This window comes from Scaptodrosophila lebanonensis, unplaced genomic scaffold (genome assembly GCF_003285725.1).
Source record: "Scaptodrosophila lebanonensis strain 11010-0011.00,11010-0021.00 unplaced genomic scaffold, SlebRS2 tig00000001-arrow-pilon, whole genome shotgun sequence".
NCBI lineage: Eukaryota > Metazoa > Arthropoda > Insecta > Diptera > Drosophilidae > Scaptodrosophila > Scaptodrosophila lebanonensis.
In genome coordinates this window covers 22,481,860-22,505,908 of record NW_022060529.1, presented here as the reverse complement: position 1 = coordinate 22,505,908, position 24,049 = coordinate 22,481,860, and the positions used below count along the sequence as shown (strand labels likewise).

At 37.8% G+C, this 24,049-nt stretch overlaps 1 protein-coding gene across 1 annotated transcript in view; it reads left to right on the top strand.

Annotated features, from left to right (window-relative positions):
- LOC115633703 (gamma-1-syntrophin) overlaps positions 1-24,049 on the top strand; it is a 48,204-nt gene that overhangs the window by 2,287 nt on the left and 21,868 nt on the right. Inside the window, exons 2-3 of the mRNA XM_030531163.1 lie at positions 18,070-18,134; positions 18,198-18,350. Coding sequence (XP_030387023.1) covers positions 18,075-18,134; positions 18,198-18,350 — 213 coding nt within the window. The 5' untranslated portion in view covers positions 18,070-18,074. The remainder of the gene's footprint in view (positions 1-18,069; positions 18,135-18,197; positions 18,351-24,049) is intronic.

Sequence of the window (24,049 nt, the reverse complement as noted above, 5' to 3'; positions counted from 1 at the left end):
TGTAGCATTGAGAGGGGGATCAATAAAATAAAATGGACTGGTGAACTGCCTACGGCCTAGTAGCGTCTACATATCAGGCGATCATCCAAACGGACGTACATTATGCTGATTAATAATATATATAATTTAAGAATTTATATAATTTCACTGGCGATCGGACTTGCTCGACTGAAGCATTCTCTCTTGTTAATATTTAGGTCGACCCAAATTATATGTTGTGGCATAGAATCATGTTTTACAAAATGAAAAAATTTTGAATAATGGAAATACTGTAAATAAATTGTACTGAAAAGTACATTGTATTAGTTTTTAAGCTCTGCTTAAAGTGGCAAATAGCACACTATTGTTAAATTGCCTTGTTAAATTCTCCCAGTCCGATTATGGAAAGTCTCATCCTTTGATCCTGTGGAATGCAGAAAGTGAACCTCAAATTAACTTGACATTAGAGGGTTGAGGATCGTGATTCCAGGTCCGCAGATAAGACTTCCCTTAGGAATAAATACAATAATTTAATGACTCATTCCAAACATTTGGAATTCTTCTTCTCCCACTTAGGTTCATTTTTGCACATTTTTACTTTTTTGTAGTTTCACTCGTATATCTAAACCAACACGTGGAGAGACAACTAAATATTTATAACATGCTATTCTGTCAACTACTAGGGGGAAAACGTGCTGCGAAACCCACACTATGCGCATTTTGCAATTCGCAATGGTCGCCTGTCCCGCGTCCCATGTCCCATATCCCATGAGGATGCGTGCACATAACTGCCTATCTGGGCTTTCTGACTAGCTGTTTACTCCTGCTCTTACATATGTATGTCTCAATTCATATACATACATACATACAAGTATGTATATGTATTTGTATATTCGCTTAAATTAATGGGCCTGGCGAGTGGCGCAGACAAAAAGGGCGCTGTTGGCTGCTTCCTGTTTGCCAAAGTGCGCCATGCAGGCGATGCAGCTCACCCAGCAAGGCAATATTACGGTCTGATTGCGCGTGTGTTTGTGTGTGTGTTTGCGTGTGTGTGTGTGTGTGTGTGAGTATTGTGGGTATTGCTGTGCGTATAATTAAAGTTTGTTGAAGTCAGCTGCTAGTCGAGCGGCAGCAGCAACGACATTTATGGCACTGCACACTGCCGTTGGAAATCGTGGCACAGAATCCTGGCACGCTGCATGTTACCGACACAAATGAATGGCGAATGGGGTTTGTAGGGGCGCAGAGGAGCAGGAGAGTCCTGCGGCTTGCTGCTTCCTGGCTTACCATCCAATAAAGGCCATTATCACAAGCACTGCTGCTTCTCTCTCGATTTCCTGCCTAAATATTTAATAAGCGTTAAAAATACGAGCGTGGGCAGCTTTCATGTCATTTTCCAGGTGGCCAGCATTAGCAGCCCACAACATCGTGCGTAACGTTGATCCAAAACATACTATACATTCGAGCAACAACACACTCGGGCATACACACTGTCAGAAACAGAGACGGGTCTGATAACGGCATGAAACCACACAGCCTGAAAGGTTAAAACCAACCCATAGGAAAATGTTCCTCACTTGCCTACATTCGATTTGGAAGCGCAATCCACAAACGAATACCCTTAAAGTGGTTGTACTCTAACCTGTTACGTGTAGAGGCTGCGTCTTATGTTATAGATCGACTGTGTTTGGCCACCATTTTAATTTGGGTTACATTTTTAAATAGTTTTCTAATAACGAATCATTTGCTTTTTAAAGCCCAGAATTGCTATATAAACGACAACCTCCAAGTATAGCCACAACGTTCCAAACGAAATGTTAACCTTAAATAACACAAAATATTTCTATGTAACATTTGTTTTTAGAAACTTACCTTTATGTACTTATAATTTTTTTACCCTACGGATACAGGGTATTACAATAATATTAAAATTTTTTGTTTTCGTAGGAGTGTGTAGAGGGTATCTGAGGGTTGAGCTCACTCGACTCTAACATTCCACTCATGTTTAAAAATAAACAAAAACCTGAAATAAAATACAAGCGGTGCAACTTCTTTTAAATTTCTTAAAGATAAAAATATCGAATATGGAACCTTAGCTGACATTTTCCGAAAACTTATCTACGTGCGCTTAAAATAACAATTATGGTAGCGGAGGAATTTTTAAATTTGCTTAAACTAGTTATTATAGCCTGTACCCAAAGGGTGAAAGGCTATACTAGTTTTGTGCGCATGTATGTAACACACAGAAGGAGGCGTGGCAGACCCCACAAAGTATATATATTCTTGATCAGGATGAGAAGCCGAGTCGATATAGCCTTGTCCGTCCGTCCGTCTGTCCGTCTGTCCGTCTGTCTGTCCGTCTGTCCGTATGAACGCAAGGATCTCAGAAAGTATAAGAGCTAGAATAACCAAACTTGGTTTCCATATTCTCCTAAGACCGAGAAAGTACGAGTTTGAGTTTTTTTTCGATGCACCCCCCCACTCCCCCGCAATTCGTGTTTTTTCTTATAACTTCCGTAATTCTTGGAATTTTGAAATCAATTTTGGTAGGTACATCCAGTTAGTACTAATGTGTCCGTGTGCCAAATTTCATCATGATAGGTCAATTCTGAAGAAAGTTATAGCCATAAGTAAAATCGCTGCTCATGCGCTGCCTCTGTCGGCAGCGCTGCCCGCAGCTGTTGTTGTTGTTGCTGCTTTGGTTCAACTTTGTGCTGCATACATACACGCATATAAACACGCATAGGTACGTGATGTAAATGTATGCTGTTAAAACTAAACATAAACATATATTCTAATTTAATTTAATTAATTAATTCATTAATTTTTTTTAATAATTTAATTTTTTTTTTAAATTTTTTTTTTTTTAATTTTTCTTTTTTTGTGGGCAGTACAGGCTATTTTACTGTCGGGCTTGCTCGACTGTAGCGTTTTATCTTGTTATTTTATTAGCTAATTTATTCTTGCATGTAGTGATGGTTTTATGTCATCATCGTATCCCCTTTATACGAGTAAGTATTATTTGCTTCAGTAAATTTGATTTCTATATGCATATAGGGCATCTCTCTCACAGTCTCCACTGCAATAATAACAAGAGAGAGCTCGACTGTAATATTCTGTTGTTATTATTGTTCCTATTTCACAGACCTACAATTCCTATTGCAAATATACCTTAGCACAGTCCGGAAACATCCACAAAGTGAGTGAGAGAGAGAGAGAGGGAAATCATGTTTCATCCAGAAAGTATTTCAAACCAGCATTGTATATAATAATTATATATAATATACACTTTATATATATTTATATATTTTCTATAACTTGGTTAAAATGTATTTATAAAGAAAAAAGGGACTTTGCAGCGATCGATTCTAAGGCACCTCCTTCTTTCCTTTATATATATATTTAGCATTATATATTTTAGCATTTACTCTCTTGGATACGAGGTAAAAAAAGATATAATGCGAATCGTTTGCGACGACCTGGATCATATCTTTTTAACATTTCTTAATGCTAAATGCACATTTTCCCAGTGCACACAAAACGTTATAAATCTACACGGCAAGTGGTCAGCTGCGTCGTGCGGTCAAGGCACGACACACACGAACAAGGGATACCCACACACACACACACACACACACATACACCCACACACAAATATTTTGCTTAGCATTGGGCGCTTATGTTTATGCAAGAGCTTTATTTCATTTAATTACCGCTTCTGCACTTTGGAAGGTAGAAATACATATGCACATACATATACTACATGTATATCCATATTTATATATATGTATACCATATGTACATATCTACCTATATAGAGACACATGTGTGTGCCTATGTGTGCCCTTTAATGAAAATAGCAAGTCTAGCAAGCCTGCACATATAAATCCGAGTTGATATGCAATCAGTAAGTTAGCCAACCATTTAAAGTAGCCACTCAGCCGAGAAGTATCTTAAATTTAATCGCATTGCCAAGGCTTGGTAGAACAGGACTGATTTCCTATATATGCGGTCAGTGTGGAATCTGATGAAGTTTATTATCTACACACGCATGGCTTATCGGAAAGCCAACTAGCAAGCCAGGCACATCCACATCCACAGACACTCACACAAGCACTCGAGCACTCGAGCACATTTCTATGAGGAACGTCTCTCCTGAGTCGTGCAATTCACATCTATCCCGCTGTCTCTGTCGTTCTGTGGGCCATTAATCACGCTACAACATGGTCTGCCTTGGATTGGGCCACATTTTGGGGCCTTTACGGTGCAAATGTACTACAAATTAGTTAATTAGCGAACGTGCCTCTTAAGCTGACTACACAAATGTACGTACACGTATGTGCGAGTGTGTCCAGACATCCTATTTACTTTGTTTTGTTGTTGACTAATTATATTGCATCTACATCTGCAATGGCCCCGGGCTCAACTTTAATTAAGTTGTTGGTCAATTCAGGTGCTAGTCGGGCCAGCCTTGGCATTGAAAAAAGTATGCCGCACACACACATATACGTACTATATACCTTTATTTATTGTTAACACCTTTAGTGGAAAATTCGAATCAAGCATGAAATTAAATAAATACAAAAATCAATAAAGCGGCAAACTTCCGCACGCAAACACAGACAACAAACACACTGTCTTTTGATGGCGATAAAGCACACGCACGCACTTGCCGCTGTCTGTCCATCCAACCCCTTTCCATTCCTCCCAGGCCAACCCTTAACACTGGCCCGACAACGCCTATCCTTCTCAGCCATGTCTGCCCCTCCAACCGCATTGAATGTTAGTCTAACGCCCGTGCGGCTTTGTTAAATGCAGGTAGATATGGAAAATGAGTTTCTTTAGAGCTTACAATGCAGTTGAAAAATGTTGATAAAAAAAATAAAATTATTTAAGGATAGTGTCTACTAAAAACAGCCCGCAACCTAGAAATGTATTTCGATGAGCAAAGCTTTTGTCAAAAGATCTTTGAAAAAGATAGTCAGATTAGAGACACCAGGTAGAAGGCTAACAATTAATATGATCTCCAGATATCGGACAGTTTAAAAAGTATGAGAAAGGAGGATCACTAAATATTGATTATCTCGGAACAGTATGAAATATTAAATAAGCCACTTATGTAGCTTTATACTCTCTTCCTTAAAAGAAAGATCCCCATCATTTAATTGTGATTGTGACAAAACTTGTCTCATACAAAGCATTTTTTTAAATTAGATCAATAGTCAGCCACATTTTAAGACAATTTTCAGAATGTACTTTATTTCGACTGATCCAACTGATATTTTATTTAATAACAATAAGACAATGGCATTAGCTATGATGGCTCCCCGGTGACATAATTTAGGACCAATTAGAAAAAGGAATACTTATCGAGGTGTAACATTTTCGAAATATCATGTTCAGAGTCTTAGAAACGGTCCAAAAAATAAGGAGACTCTGTTGTAATTCATAGCAGAAACCGAACTACTTTGAACCAGTTGGCTGTAAAAAGACAGAACCTTTGATCGCAGCTGTGCCTGCGTTTATTTTGCAGGCATTTGGATTTGTTGGGGCACTCGTGCAACGCCATCAACACCTCCAACTCATTAGTGGTTTCTGATGCTGGGGCTGCCATCGTCGTCGTCATAATGGATATTGGGGACCAGCCGGGCGCACACTTCAAACATCAACAGCACTCAAAAATTTGTTTTCACTCATATTACGCTTTCCGGCCTTTCAGTTGAATTTGCGGCACTTTTATTTCCATTTTAATTGAAAACATATGTTTACCGGGCATGCATGTGAATTTATTCTAAAAATATTAAGCACAATCAATTGGTTTTTTGAGTGTCGGTGCGTCGATTGTTGGGCACGAGCACCCAAGCAGCAAATTGCTCAACATTTTTAAAAACATTTGAATATCAATTTTATATGAATATGTATGTATGTGTGTGTGTATGTACTAGCGTTCGAACGTGTATATGTACTATAGTATATATGCAGACAACAGGCAACTGGAAGAACAACAGCAGTGCAATTTTCAATTTCATTTGCTGCCATGAAACTTGTCATGCCCAGCTCTACTCGTATTCCCCAGAACGCCTCTTCAGCCGCCCCTTATCCGACACCCGCCACCCGCCACCTCTTTTCAATGTGTCAGACTGAAAAACAATTTCAAGGAATACCGAATACGACAATCAGCTGCCATTAGCTAATGCAAACAAACTCATTCCCTTCGCTGCAAGTGCCAGGTGGCGGCATATCGATTTCGTTAAATAAAAACAACATTCTTACGAACTTAATGTGGCGCAATACAGCAATACAGCAATACAGCGACGGCAAATACAAACACAAACGCAAAATCGAAAATAATAATAAAAACAACACGACCAACTACTATAAACAGAACAAAGACAAGTGCATGCAACAAAGGCGGCATTAAACAGATATCAATTGTACAAGTCACGTAGAAATAGCAAGCAACATTCGCCATAAAAGAAATAAAGGGCCAGTGACCAACTGAAGCTCCTCCAGCCTCCCTCCGACAGCTACTCAAGTCGCACTACTATTTAGACTGGAAGACGTCGCCCGGAGACTGCGTAAAAACAAAACAGAGGCAGAAGAAAACGTGTACGGGCTATTGAGTAAGTGGCCACTCCACTCTGGGACGCTGAGCGCCAGAAGTGTCGCCGAGTTAGTGTTGATATCGGGAGCAGGGCAGGGATATATATGTACTATATATACCAGTATACGTACACAGTCAGTCGCGATGTGCACTTGATTTTGACTTACTGACCGTTGCATAAGAGCGCCGACTTAATTGATTTTAATTGCTGCGTGTGCTCCACTCGCTTAATTTAATTAGCGAAATGTGCAATTTGCGCTTTTTGGACAGCAATTAATTGGCGAACATGTCACAGGCAGGCCAATCCAGAAATAAAGCCCAGCTGAAAACCCATTAATTCAATGAAATGGCTAATGAGTTTCGTGTGTGTTCTTATTCTTTCTTTTTTTGCTGTAAATTCAATATGCCAAACATAAAACTCGATTATCGAACATTTCGAATTTAATTGAGGGAACCCTGAAAAGTAAAGCACACTCTGTCTCAAATTGTGATTACAAAATTAAAAAATTTAATGCAGTTGTCCGAGACGCTAATTGAGGTAATTCAGATTGACATGCTGATTGTTCCAAATTTATTTGCAACTGCGAATTGAAGTGGAATAAACAAGCTTAATGAAAAAGTTGAACTTAACTTGACTTATTTTCTTTACTAACACAATCTATATACGAGCTATTGTTATTAGCATTTCAGCACGCATTCCCAGAGCTAAGAAGGTATGTTTATAGCGATTCAATTGGTTGTCTTTGTTTAGAAGATTTTAAAGAGCTGGATTGATTCGCGGGACATATTTTTATTGATTATTTCGGAGCACGTTTGCGTTAACACCAACTGACGTGACTCGGACTGCATGTCTTAAGACTCAAGAGCAAAACGAAAGCACCTGCTTGCATTTACATTATTGCCCAACGCGCTTAGAAGTATTGGTCGTTAAAAAGTCGACAAAAACTATAGTTTTCTCCAAGATCACAGCCGTCATAAAGGACAAAGGAAGAGGTATATAACCGACAATTAAAGTGTGATGTGGGTTATTTGAAAGGGTTAAAGACATGCCAGAAAAAAAGGTGAAAATATATCTACATAAAAGGAAGCTAGTACATAATAAAAGACGAAAGTTTCTTTAGCAACACATTACCATTTCTGAAGTTTTTGTACCAAACCAATAAGATTACAGGCGTCTTTCATTCAATAGCCAATTTAAGTTGCAAGTCATTTACACAAATCGGAAGATGCTTTCTATAGGAAAAACACATTTGCCACGCCTTCTCCACCAAAATCAAATCAGTAAAATCTTACATTTTAAACAAAACTATACCATGTTGATGGCAACAATCATCGCAACACTTCGTGTATTGAATTGTTGAATTCAAAAGCATTTGTTAGCAAGCTTACAAAGTCTTTTTATTACTATTAAAGAAGGAATGACTTTGTAAAAGTATTCGAATTGAATTCAACTTTACAAAGAACAAACCAAGCCACATTCTCAGCTTGTATATTTTTTAATGGTAAGCCAAACTTGATCAGCTTAGTTTAGCAGTAGCATAATGACAAAGTTTGACAAGAAATGTAAATAGCCAGAGTGCAGATTTAAAACCATAATTGAATAAAGTGTGCAACAGCAAGAGCCTGTGGCAGCCTGAAAATTTCAATAAAATATGCCCATCATAGTATGACACAGAAATACACACGAGTATGAAAAAGCTGCCTGGCCGCAAACAAAAGACTCTGGATGGCCATACAATATGAAATCAATTTAAGGCTAACCCAATTTTGGTCAGCTTTGGCAACAAAAGTAGATAGTGTGGCAAAATGCCAATAGGCTGTCTGTGAGGAAAAACAAAGGCACATACAACATATAAACGAATGTATAGATAATATGCAGACTCAGTGACATACTGTCCACAATTTTAGAACAAATATATCAGGACATATACTCGTAATTGAAATCAAATCGCAAGAAAATAAACTCTACATGTTCGTAAATCGGACTGTTGTTCAAAAAAAATTAATTGAGACTGTTTATCTTTTTACATGAGATATACCTATATTTTCAGCTGTGGATTAAGCAGTGAAATTCTTTGTGTTCAGTTCTGAATCTTACACAAAAGTACCTGCAGGTTTCGATTTAACACGAAGGAAATTATTTAAATTTGTTATTATTATAATTACCAACTTTAAACATTAATTAAGGCAAAATCCTTGTTATCCCAAGTCACTTAAAAAGCAACACTACGAACCGGGTATTCCTTTTGTTTTATTTTTTATTATTATTCTTATAAATTTTTTTCTGTGAATTGACCAATTATGATGTAAACTATATAAAGATGTGTATATATTCACACTGACAAACCTGTGTACAAATGCATGTAATTATGACCGCAAACAATTATGTATATTCGTATACATATATGGATATATGGATATGTATATTATATATATATGTAAATTAAAGCAGTTGCCAAGCAAGGCTTGCCACAAGTGGTATGGAATTAAAAACTTCAATTAATCAAATAGTCATTTATGACTATTTTGTACGCTAAGGCTATTAGGTTTATGAAGGAATGAATGAAAAATCGCTAGGGTTTTAGCGATAGCAAACAAACGAATTTTAGTTAGAAACAATAAAAAGGCACGCAGAAGTTTTCGATTATAAAAGTTGGCATTAATGTGGTTTGGAAATTTGCACAACGAGGCTTACAATCCGAGTATTATGTATTATTATTTAGTATTATTGTTAATACTAGTTTGGGTGGCTTCGCAGACTCCAGAAGGCAAGTTGATGTGGTAATGTCCGTAGGACCGTCTATTTTAGAAAGTATTCAATTTCCCCTAAGCCCAAGATCTTTTCCCCACTCCCGGCTATTACGAATTATATCATAACTATTCAGAGTAGAGTTTATTTGTGACTGACAATCGATTACGCATAAGAGAGAGAACTGCTCGCAGGCAGAAATAAAGAACAGTTAGATGGGTATGCAAGACATAAAGAATAAAGAGACAATGCGTTGCACACAAGTATACACATACTTCGAACACTCCTTCTCAACGCATGTCTACTTTTACAAAAATTCAAATTCAAAAGTAAACAAAACAATTCAAGTTACATATAACTATGAATTTAACGCATACCCATCATGTTTATACATTTTTCATGCTTAACTCTACACAAGTTTTTAGTAAGAACATCCGAGATCATTTGCTCTGTAGGTACATATTCAATTTCAATTACATTGTTCTTACACATTTCTCTTATATGATGGTACTTAATATCTATGTGCTTGCTGCGCGCATGGAACTTAGAGTCTTTTGCCAGACATTGCGCGCTTTGATTGTCGCTGAAGATCTTTGTTGCATGATCACTGCCGAAACCAATTTCGGTCATAACTTGTCTGACATATGCTGCTTCTTTTGCTGCTGTTGAAAGAGCAACATACTCCGCCTCCGTGCTACTGAGGGCCACAACGCTTTGCTTTTTGGACTGCCAGGAAAACGCTGCTCCTGCTGCAAACATTGCCCAGCCAGTAAAGGATTTCCGGTCCGTGCTATCTCCAGCCCAATCCGCATCGACAAAACAGTGAATGGGCTGCCCAGTACGCTTGTAATGCAGGCCCATTCCAGTTGTGCCTTTTAAGTATCTTAATACTCTTTTTGCGGCCAACTCGTGCTCACGATGAGGATCTACATTCTGTTGCGCCAGCTTCGTCACAGAATGTAAGATGTCCGGCCTTGTAGCCATGGCTAAGTACATGAGTGAGCCTATTAGCGATTGGTAGCTGGTCTGGTTCACTCGCTCGCATTTATTGTCGTCACATTTCGTTTGAAATCCAGCTTCTAGGGGTATAACATTAGACTTGCAGTTATGCATACCATACTCACGCAGAAGACTCTCGATGTATTGCTTATGGCCAATGGTTACGTCACCTGTTTCACCATTGCGCTCAATTTCCATCCCTAGGAAATGTTTCAGCTGGCCGCCATCTACCACATCGAACTCGTCTGCTATACGCATTTTTACATCGTTAAGATCATCTTTGCTGCTACTGGCCACTATCATATCATCAACATAGACGACAATGATGTCCAAATTGCTGCCCTTGCGTCGTGTATACAAACATGGCTCACTGATGCAGGGAACAAAACCAATCTTGAGCAACACACCATTTAGTTGCTCGTTCCACTCACGGCCACTCTGCTTAAGGCCGTACAGAGATTTATGCAATCTTAAAACACGCTCAGGAGCATCTTGGTCAGCAAAACCCTCTGGTTGACGCATATATACCACATCGTGCAGCTGACTATTCAGATACGCAGAAGATACATCCATTTGATGCATGTACATGTTATGCTCGATTGCTAGAGCAATCACCAATCTGATTGTTGAGTATCTAGCCACAGGGGAGAATGTCTCGGTATAGTTGACGCCGTATTTTTGGGCGCAACCCTTAGCCACTAAGCGAGACTTGAAGCGCACAACATTACCAAACTTGTCGCGCTTCACTGCAAATACCCATTTGCAACCAATTGGCTTCTGACCATTTGGCAACTCGACTAACGACCATGTCTTGTTGGCTCGTAAACTTTCAATTTCCTTCTCCATCGAGATTTTCCATTCATCGGCATATTTTGATTTGTACGCAGCATCGACTGTCTCTGGTACATCTATATCGTCGGTTGTCATAATATTCACCATATTATACTGCTTTCGCGGGCGTCCAGGTATTCCCGTGTATATTTTCTTTGGCCGCCCTGGACCTCTTTTCTGGCTTGCTATTGTTTCGTTATCGACTGAAGTTTCTCCTTCTGCAGCGCTGCACTCTGCAGCCTCCTCGACCTCTGGAGTACTGCTGCCATGCCGATCTTCATCAGCATAAACGTGGCTCTCATTCTGCTCTACAGTGCCCATCGGAACAGAATCTGGTTCCGGCACCAACATTGGAACATCGATATCACAAATCGACCAACTTGCCTTTTCTCTGTCACCTGTTAATGAGTCTTCGAGAAAAATTACGTCACGCGCTTCTATTACCTTTTCTGTACTGGGATTGTACAAGCGATATGCTTTTGCAGTTTCGGAGTACCCAACTAATACTCGCTCCTCACCTTTCGGCAGGAATTTACCAGTACGCTTCTTGTTCAGCACAATAGCCTTCGTGCCAAACACTCTGAGATGACTTACAGTTGGCTTTCTACCAGACCATGACTCTATGGGCGTCATGTCTTTCAGTGTAGACGTCTCTGAACGATTCCGCAGATATGCAGCTGTATTGATAGCTTCTGCCCAAAATCTTTCACTGAGACCAGCATGCACCAGCATGCTACGCGCCATCTCTACAAGTGTTCTGTTTGCGCGTTCTGCCACACCATTCTGTTGCGGTGTGTGTGGCACAGTGAGCTGCCTCTTAATACCGTTGCTCACTAAAAAGTTGTCAAATGCACCACTCAAATATTCACGGCCATTGTCACTTCTGATGCATTTTATTTTCTTGCCAGTTTGCCTTTCTGCAAATGTTACGAACTCTTTAAACTTGTCAAATATTTCATCACGCGTTTTCATAAAGCACACATACACATATCGAGAACTGTCATCGATGAAGGTAGCAAAATATCGCGATCCACCAATCGAACATTTTTTCATCGGGCCACAAATGTCCGAGTGCACCAAATCCAACACATTTTTAGCACGATTTTCAGATTTTCTTGGAAATGGTTTTACGCTTATTTTACACTTTGCACAAGTTTCGCATGTATGCTCTTCAAAACACTGGCCTGCCTTCAAACCGTACACCAAATCGTTTTTAATCATTTTATTTAAACTGCCGATATTTAAGTGTCCAAAACGATTGTGCCATTTCATTATCTCTGTTGCATTTCTTTGTGCGATAAAACATTTATTTTCTTTTGTTTCAACTAGAAACAGTCCATGGTGCTCTTTAGCCACCAAAACAGTATCGCCCTTGCGATCTACTATACTCGCACTATTCCTTTTAAATTCAACCGTGCAACCCTTTTGCATTGCCTTCGAAACAGATATGAAATTACATTGAAGGTCTTTCACATACAACACATCGCTCATTTCGATTGTTGTGCCATGCCAATTTAAACGCACTGTACCAAGCCCGCTGGCTTCTACATAATTGTCGCCCGCAATTATTATTTTCTCTTTGTGCTCTCTCATATTCACGAAATACGATTTATCACAACACAAATGCGCCGTTGCGCCACTGTCCAGGCAAAAGACAGACTTTGATAATCCGCCATCTATTTGCGCCGCAGCCGCAAATACCGAGAGCGACTTCTTCAGTCTCATGCTCTCCTTTTCGTCTATTCTCTCACGGCTCTCTCTCGCGACGCAGTTTCTTGCTATGTGCCCTTGACGACCGCACGACCAGCAACCGGCATTTTTTCTTTGCTGCTGCGTCTGTGCTCTTATTTTACTGTTACGCGACGGTTTACCGTTTTCATTGCGCGACGAGAACATTCTTTGTTCTCCGTTTTCATCGGTGCTCACTTTGCTTGCCATGCGCCTCTCACCTTCTTCGAGCAACTTAATTTTTAGGGCCGTCAACGATGGCAACGAATCCCTTGTCTCAATTGCCACCACAAAGTTGTCATAGGTTTCAGTTAAACTTGACAACAACAATATGGCCAAGCACTCATCAGGCATACTAACACCGATCTCATTTAGTTTTTCAAGCACTTCCATAAATTTGTTAATATGTGCCGCAATGCTGTCCGACTCCAGCATTTTCATATGAAGCAACTGCTTCAGCAAACTAACACGACGCGCCGGCCCCGTTGGCATATGAATTTCCTTCAGCCTTTGCCATGCATCCGCTGATGTCTGGCAGTTTTTTACGTGGTTTAGTTGCGATGCCTTAATGCAAAGCATAATACTTGCCAACGCCTTTTCATCTTTCGCGTCGAACGCGGCACTTTGTTCAGCACTGTCTTCATTTGTTTTCACAACGCGACCGCACACCACTGCCCACAAATCGGCATGAATGAGCACACTTTTCATTTGAATGACCCAGGCACTATAATTTTGGTCATCAAGCTTGTCGATCGCCTGCATTGCTGAATTCATTTTTATTACACTTGCGAAAGTCCAGAACTTCTCTAAAGTTCACTTTACACAAACCACTTGCCTAAAACGTCCAGAACGATTTTCTCATTCACGTTTTCACTTTTATTTACTTGTCCAAAACGTCCAGAACGATCTTCTCATTCACGTTTACAAATACACTTGTCCAAAACGTCCAGAACGATCTTCTCATTCACGTTTACAAATACACTTGTCCAAAACGTCCAGAACGATCTTCTCGCTCACGTTTACAAGTTGCCGATTATTCCAGAAACACAACGAGTTATTTTTTCAACTCGCTTAGTCACAGCGTGTTCTGGGCCCATAACCTATTCAGAGTAGAGTTTATTTGTGACTGACAATCGATTACGCATAAGAGAGAGAACTGCTCGCAGGCAGAAATAAAGAACAGTTAGATGGGTATGCAAGACATAAAGAATAAAGAGACAATGCGTTGCACACAAGTATACACATACTTCGAACAATAACTCCTTAAACTCAAACACAATCCCGATGCAAATTTTTAATATTTAACCCCATCTTATCTTGTATTTTGTAAGATGTTATTATTTTTTCAAGGTACATGCACTAATTTAATAATTGTCCTTTTAGGACAGGTCTTGAATAGTTATTTTAATTTATTTAGATTAATTTAATAAATTTAGTTAAAGTAAACAGGAATTTTTGAATCTAGCGCCCCCTGGTGGCGCTATCTATATGTCAACTGGTTAGAATCTGCTATCTTTATCAATTGTCCAGTGAGAATTTCATGACATTTCATCGATTGGAAGTGAAGTTATTGCGTTTTAAGTGTCAGAATGTTTGTGTTATCGGTGCGAAAATGAGCTTCGAACAAAGAGCCAAAATTAAATTTTGTTTTAAAATTGGTAAAACTTTTACCGAAACTTTTCAATTGATGGAACAAGTTTATGGGGATGATTGCCTATCCCTTAGCAGAGTGCACGAGTGGTTTCAACGTTTTCAAAGTGGTTGTGAGGACATAAATGACGATCAACATGTGGGCCAATCAAAATTCGTGATCACTGAAAATTCCATCGAAACTGTGCGTGAATTCATCAAAAATCAGCTGAAATCATCATTGAAATTGATGGAAATGGAATTGAACATCTCCAAATCATCGATTAATCGCATTTCGATCGAACATTTGGGCGGTTTGTTCCGCACAAATTGACTGAGGACCAAAAATTGCTCAGACGGTCGACGCTTGTGACATTCACACTTTAACCATTAACCACTCGCCGTATTCAACTAATATTGCACCGTGCGACTTCTACCTTTTCGGAAAAATGCATTTGCCCATGAAAGGAAAGCGTTATGCAGACGTAGAGGCCATTCAAAAGGCTTGCACCGGCATACTGGCGGCCATACCGGCCAACGAGCTAAAAACACTCGTTCGACATGTTTAAAGTAAAGAACACACCTTGTACAATTCTGAAACTGGGTTTCAATATCTTTCGATTGGTCAATCGACCACCTCCAATTAAACGTTCAAAATTAACTGTAATATTAGTGAACTATCGTCTATGATAGTTCCTTATTATCATTACGATAATGAAAAATAGACCCAACATTTTTATTTCCCCTATTATTGGAGCTGCTTTAAAAGGGTAATAATATTTACATTCGTAGCAACGATAAGTGATTTTATACATACACAAAACCCTTCTACAGTGACAAAAAATTGTTGGATTTTTGCAAAATGCAATGCAAATGATAATAATGATGTTGATGGCGATGACTGAGTTGCTAAGGAATACTCGTACCATTGTAGATTTCGCTCATGCAAGGATCCTAGCATCGTTGTATGAAATCAAACTCCTGCTTGAGTGCAGCAATTATTGATGAGCATGTGCTTTTAGTGCGGATGGATGGCTGCCGGAAATGAGAAAGCTAAATGCTGAGTAAGCCTTTTGAGTTTGTCTGAGTGCGACTGTGTTTGCTTTTGTGTGTGTGTGTGCTTATGTATGTGTGCGTCTGCTCCATAAAAGTTGCCTACGATGACGAACAGAAACTGCATGCAACACACTTACATGAGTACAATCTCATGTCTGACTGCAGTTCAATTGAACTTCTTTGATTTGAAAATGAGCTGCAAATAAATAGCTCAAGCGGTTACAAAATAGCCTTAATAAGTACTTCAACTGACAACGTAACCTAAATCAATAAAGAATTGCGCACACATATCGACAAGCCTGTACTAAATGTACAGACAGATGCACATTGACACCAAGAGGGAAAACAGAAAGTTCAAATGCTATACGAGTATGGATTCAAATTGAGTTCGATATTTAAAGCCCAATATAATGTGCTAATTACTATTAAAGGTAAAACGTGAATATATAATTTAAGATGATACCAAAAAGTGGACATACATCTTCTTTTTTTAAGGTAACTCTGATAGATAAGATAAAGATCCTAAAAAGTTATAACGCTTGCCACGTTACCATTACGTTCTCATCCAATATTTGTCAAATTCCATTGATTTGCCAATAGGTTAAATAAAGAATTTTAAAAAATGTATAATATATAAATTAAAACTGGTTGTTATGGATTTTTCAATTTTATCATTTCACAACTTTTCAGCAAACTACTTACTTACTTATGAAAACATATCGTCCTGAAAATTGCTGTAATGCCACTACTGTACTGTAATTTGAGCATTTCAAAAATATAACGATTTTCGAAATAAATACGATAGCAGCCTTCTTCCATCAATTAGTACTAATGTCAGCAAAAATATTGCTCATAAAACCTACATTCCTGGAGAACCTTTTCCTATTTCTAAATGGTTCCATATGGTCATCTAAGTCACAACCTCCGTTCATATCACTTCTTGACGCCAATTTTTGATTTAATTTTCAATAAAGGTTGTTTGCAACTTTTGGTTGAGAGCTAGAAACTGGATTGCCTGTTGCACATTCGTCAAATACTAAATTATAATTATTTAGTAATAAATATTAATAGAACAACTTTTTTACTGTCATCAATATTGTAATAAGCATGTTGCGAGGATTTTTCTTCTTATTTTGTGCATTTCATAATCATATAATTATAAAAACATTAAGGGTAAGGCGCTAAGGTTTCAAAATTAAATATATTTTTATCTTAGTATATTGTTGTGTTCTTCTATTCTACACACAGCAAGACAAAGTCTTAACTCTGTCATTCATTCAGCTCATCAAAACATAGACAAAGCAGGGACCAAAACAAGCAAAACTATACCGCCGACCCCACAAGCAAAGGGGTTGCCTCTACGTAGGTGTATGTGTGTGTATTAAACTTTCACTTTAGCTGACACGCTCAATTAACCTACACTTGACATCTTGCCAGCCAGTGAACCCCACACATCACACATGCAAGCATACACACACACACAAACGAATCCACCAAGAGCAGCTAAATTAGGCGCACTGCTTAACTGTTTTGTTATTATTTTGCTGCTGATGGCGGCATTGCTCGCGGACTAATGCTCTTTACTTTCTGAATGAGCTAAGTGGCCACCATGTTGTTGAGTTTTTGACCCAAAAATATAACTAGTGCAATGAGACACGTGGCCCCAAAACTAGAGGGCCAAAGAACAAAAAGCGAACATCATGTGTATAGGAGAGTGCATAAGAGAAAGTCTGTCCTACTTTGCTCAAACAGATACATAAACACGCGCACAAAAACACACACACCCACACACAGATACAAGAAAAAAAGGGGAGACCTGAGCTCTGTAGCCGTTGTTGTCAATCTTATGTTTGGGCAGACTTGCTAACTAAAAAGCTGGCTTAAAGGTAAAACAAAACCAACAAAATCCCTTTTATATGGCAAGCAGACAGTACAATGTTAACACGCTAATGAACATGCTGAGTGATGCACACACACACACTCAAACACACACATATATGATACGAATGAACCATTTAACATGCGTCTGGAGAGTCGAGTTGTTTGTTCACCTAAATTTATGTGTGCATGTGTGTGTGTAATTTATGTATCAGACAGTCGGCATTATTTTTGCATGATTAGCGTTAAGCACGTAAACCGCAAGCCCAGGAGCCAGTGGCGTAACCTTAGCAATGGCAGTCAAGGACTTGTACAAGCATTTTCATAGCATACTTTTGAGAGCGGCCTGCGGCAGCATGCGGTTACTAATGCGCTTTTGTTTAAGCTTTATAGCTATATGGATGAGTCTTATTATGCAAACTTTAGCGCAAAATCCGCGCAATTACCACAGTTTTGGGTTTTCCCAGCGAGCACAGCGCAAATTGGTTTTGTGGTTAATAATAATTTGTGCGTTTGTGAGCTGATAGACAAGTTTGCCTGAGGGATTATGTGATTGTAATTGCCAGCCAATAACAACAAAATTAAATATATAAAAAATGTTCTGCTTCCTTTTTAGAAAATATGAAGCTCTGTGACAAAATGGCCACTCCTATTGAAGAAAAACTCGACCAAAACTTGAAGGTAAAAGTGTTTAATTTGGAACTTTTGTGATTTGATGTGCAAAAAGAAAACATTAATACACAGGTGCGCACCGGCATGGTGCATGTCAGTGATGGCAAAAGTCGCCCGGAACCACTTAGACTGAATTTAACAATGGAATTGTTGACATTGCAAAAACTAGAGATTGTAACCCCGACCAGTGCACAACATGGCAATGTTCCGCCCATGGAATCTAAGGTAAATGTGACTTTTCAAATTGTAATTGATATTTATAAAATCAATTTTGCGTAATCTTTTAAATACACAATGTCTTTATCTTTAATTATTTACTTTATTTATTAATTTATTCATCAGAGCTGTCGATGTGAAAATCAAAACAAAACAGACCCATAACTAAATTAAACTAAATAAAAACAAAGCCTATAGAAATAATAAAAATATCTAAAAACGAATCCGGCTCGGTGGGCGAAATTTATTTGCCAAACGCATGCCCCGATTCACAGCAGAAGTAGTCAGAGACGTTATTAGATCTAACAAAAAGAAATAAAAAAGAAAAAATTACAATAAAAAATAAAGAAGTTTGATTAAATTAAAATATCAAATTAAAATACTTTAATAATAAATTATAAAATACACATATAATAATTAAATAATAAAATATAAAATAATTAAAAGTTAAAGGTGGCTGACCCGTTCAGAGAACGCTTGTGGTAAAGTCCAATTATATATGTAAATTATATAAATTATATAAATAATTTAGACTATATAAACTATATAAACCATATAAACTATATAACCATATAAACTATAAACTATATAAACTATATAAACTATATAAACTATATAAACTATATAAACTATATAAACTATATAAACTATATAAACTATATAAACTATATAAACTATATAAACTATATAAACTATATAAACTATATAAACTATATAAACTATATAAACTATATAAACTATATAAACTATATAAACTATATAAACTATATAACTATATAAACTATATAAACTATATAAACTATATAAACTATATAAACTATATAAACTATATAAACTATATAAACTATATAAACTATATAAACTATATAAACTATATAAACTATATAAACTATATAAACTATATAAACTATATAAACTATATAAACTATATAAACTATATAAACTATATAAACTATATAAGCTATATAAACTATATAAGCTATATAAACTATATAAGCTATATAAACTATATAAACTATATAAACTATATAAACTATATAAACTATATAAACTATATAAACTATATAAACTATATAAACTATATAAACTATATAAACTATATAAACTATATAAACTATATAAACTATATAAACTATATAAACTATATAAACTATATAAACTATATAAACTATATAAACTATATAAACTATATAAACTATATAAACTATATAAACTATATAAACTATATAAACTATATAAACTATATAAACTATATAAACTATATAACTATATAAACTATATAAACTATATAAACTATATAAACTACTATAACTATATAAACTATATAAACTATATAAACTATATAAGCTATATAAACTATATAAACTATATAAACTATATCAACTATATCAACTATATCAACTATATCAACTATACCAACTATATAAACTATATAAGCTATATCAACTATATCAACTATATCAACTATATCAACTATATCAACTATATAAACTATATAAACTATATAAACTATATAAACTATATAATCTATATAAACTATATAAACTATATAAACTATATAAACTATATAAACTCCCTGCTCGGGCGCCAATGAAAAATCGCTAGCTTTTTAGCGAAACGATAAGATTTAACTATTTATTAAATGAGACGCGGTTTTCTTTAATTATTAAAATGGCTTTTAATGGCTTGGTATTTGTGCAGTAACGTTGGTGCACAAAATAAATCAAGTGCCAAAAATTGAGTCGGCAGCACACACGTACTATATGTACATACGTATGTATGTATGTAAATAGATTTTTTTCCACTTTGCACTTGCACGAATTGCAGCAATTAAACTTGTTAATGCTTTATGCTCAATTGTTGGCACAGAATACCTGCAAGCTCTCAAAAGAGTCCACCGAAACTTCCCTGGATTCCGAGCGACGATCACCCATTAGCCAAGCGAGACGATGCACAAGTAGGGCAGACAGCAGCTCCACAGTCCAACCGAATGTATGTAGTTGATGATATCCAGAAAGGCACCAAGCTCCAAATCCAAATCAAACGAAGTAATCACACGACCGCGCACAAAAACCAAGCCACAAAGACCGCAAACAATCGAGAAAATAATCTTGAGAAAACCGAAGTCCCTGCTCGGGCGCCAATGAAAAATCGCTAGCTTTTTAGCGAAACGATAAGATTTAACTATTTATTAATGAGACGCGGTATTCTTCGATTATTAATATTGCTTTAATGGCTTGGAATTTGTGCAATAACGATGTTGACCGTGCGAGAAGTATTTAACAAGTCATTTGCCTGCTGCCGCTACAAGTCAGCGGGCCGGCATAAAAAAGGTAATGCACAAAGAGAGCGCAGTAAAGGGCGCGATAGAGAGCGCAACAGAGAGACTTAAAAACTATACATGGTGCTCCAACACTATATAAACTATATAATCTATATAAACTATATAAACTATATAAACTATATAAACTATATAAACTATATAAACTATATAAACTATATAAACTATATAAACTATATAAACTATATAAACTATATAAACTATATAAACTATATAAACTATATAATCTATATAATCTATATAAACTATATAAACTATATAAACTATATGTTGGAGCACCCTACTTAGCTTCTAAGCCTTTTCTTTGCGCTCTCTATCGCGCCCTTTACTGCGATCTCTGTGGCGCTCTCTTTGGGCATTACTTTTCTTATGCCGGCCCGCTGACTTGTAGCGGCAGCAGGCAAATCACTTGTTAACTACTTCTCGCACGGTCAACATCGTTATTGCACAATTACCAAGCCATTAAAAGCCATATTAATAATCAAAGAACACCGCGTCTCAATTGATAAATAATTAAATCTTGTTGTCGTTTTCGCTAAAAAGCTAGCGATTTTTCATTGGCGCCCGAGCAGGGACATCGGTTTTCAGGAGATTATTTCCTCGTTTGTTTGCGGTCTTTGTGGCTTGGTTTTTGTGCGCGGTCGTGTGATTACTTCGTTTGATTTGGATTTGGAGCTTGGTGCCTTTCTGGATATCATCAACTACATACATTCGTTTGGACTGTGGAGCTGCTGTCTGCCCTACTTGTGCATCGTTTGGCTTGGCTAATGGGTGATCGTCGCTCGGACTCCAGGGAAGTTTCAGTGGACTCCTTTGAGAGCTTACAGGTATTCTGTGCCAACAATTGAGCATAAACCTCTAAGAAGTTTAATTGCTGCAAATTTGTGCAAGCGAAAGTTGTCTAAACCTAGTCACATACGTACATACATACATATGTATATATAGTACGTGTATGCTTATGCAGGCTCAATTTTTGGCACTTAAATTATTTGTGCAACCACATTACATACACAAATACATATTATATACATACATACGTCATACCTTGCACAATTTAACACATTATACACCCTCATAAACATAATTATTAACAAAACCTCGAGGCAAAACAAACAACAATAATTAAAAAAGGGCTGTTAAGCTGATTTTTAACATAGAAAACAAATATTTTGAAGTTATTTTGGTTCTATTGTGTTGGTTTTTTGGTGAAGATTTGATGCATCAGCTGCATACATAGAAACATAGCTTTTGTTGTTGCTTGCGCCGCTAGCGCAATTTTTGTCGCTCTCTCCTTTGTGCGCGCCCTTTTTCGGCTACACTTGTCGCTGGGCCAACGAACTTCCCCCCGCTACCCGTTTGGATTAGCGTTGCCTACAAGCGTGCTTGCGGTAATCAACGCCTATTTTCTGAGTACAGCTGAGACTGCTTGCAGATTTCGTTGTTGTTTCTGTGGTCGCTTGGACTGCTACTTTGCTTGCGTGCATACTGTATTGAGTGCGTGTGTACGTAATCTGCGTGCATTTCAGTTTGTCTCTTGCTGTTTTAGCGCGTTGTTATTTGCGAGGGCTGTTAGGAAAGTTCGGCTTTCATTTTCTTTGATTTGCAACTTGTTTAGAGTTTATTTTGGTTATACTCTACCATGTCGGAATCTGAAAAGCAACAAGTAGTAGCTAAATCTAGTTCTAAACTAGTACAATGCTTGCAGAAATTTGATAAGGTTAGCGCTGACATTGCTCGTATGAGAACAGCATTTCAGTTAAAGACAATTTCGTTTGAACAAACAGAACTCGAGTGTCGTCTCCAGCTGTTAGAAGATTACATAAAGAAAGCTATGGCGCTTCAGGCAGATTTGGATAGTCTCAATCCAAGTAACGATAGTAGAGGGCCACTTGAGGATTTGTGCATTTCAACTAAGGCGTTGTATGTGAAGGCAACGAAACAAAAGGTTGAAAGTCAGACTTCTCATGACTGTTCTATGGTGGCCAGTCAACGGTCCCAGTTACCCAAAATGCGGCTGCCTACATTCAGTGGAAAGCATGCCGAATTTAAGAATTTTATGTGCTTATTTGAAAGCCTAGTTCATGACGATCCTTCGTTGACCAACGTCGAGAAGTTTAATCATTTGGTGTCGTGCTTGTCAGGTGAGGCTCTAGGAGTTGTGAAACCGTTTCAGTTAACGGACTGCAATTACTCGAAAGCCATTGCTAGCCTCAAGTCTGTGTACGACAACAAATGTTTGATATTTTTCGACACTATCTCGCAATTGTTTGACATCCCAAGTATGACCAAACCTAATGCGTCTACTTTGCGGTCCATCATTGACACTGTTTCTGCCATTTATGCGTCTTTAACTTCGTTGGGAAGTGAACAGGACATTTCGAATGCAATGATCATACATATGGTTATGGCCAAAGTTGATCATGCAACCAAATCTCGTTTTGAGGAACAGCTCGATTATGACAAGTTGCCTTCTTGGGATGACTGCGCTAAGCAGTTAAACAGGCGTTACCAATATTTAGCGGCTGAAGAGACAACTCGGGTTCCAAATAAACCGCGAGTAGAACCTGCAAGAAATAGTAAAGCTTCGTTTTCTTGCACAAAGGGTCCTTCAAAGCCTTCAAAACCGGTCTCGAAGTGCACATATTGTGGTTCTGCGGATCACAATATTTATTCTTGCCCTTCCTTCGGTTCTATATCTGTTATGCAGCGATTTGAGTTTGCTAAGACTCAAAAAATGTGCCTCAATTGTTTGAATGTGGGCCATATAGTTTCCAGCTGCGAGGCTTCCAAGTGTCGGGTGTGTTCAAAGCCACACCATTCGTTGTTGCACAGATACTCTGTAGCTGTGCCAAATTCACCCGCTCCACACGCAGTCGCACCTCCAGAAGCGTACTTAGGTCACGTTTTAAGTGCCGATCAAGTAATTCTTGCCACAGCAGTCGTAAAAATTAAAGATAGATTCGGCCATTACCATCCTGCTCGTGTGTTACTTGATGGCGGCTCACAGTTGAACCTCATGACTGAGAACCTTGCGCAGCGCCTTCGATTAAAGCGTAAAGACACAGCTGTGAGTATTGTAATGGCAGGTGGAACCACTACTGGTAGTAGGCACAAGGTGTGCGCTGATATTCAATCTCGTTTGAATTCTCACAGCTTTGGCACTGATTTTTGGGTTCTTAAATCCATATCTACTTGTCAGCCTGGTAACTTTGTACCCACATCGAATTGGAAAATACCCGCAAACCTTGAGTTGGCTGACCCAGAATTCTATAAGCCAGCCAAGGTTGATATTCTCCTAGGCGCTGAACTTTTTTACAAGTTATTATGCGTTGGGCAAATCGAGCTCAATTCCTGTCTTCCATTGTTG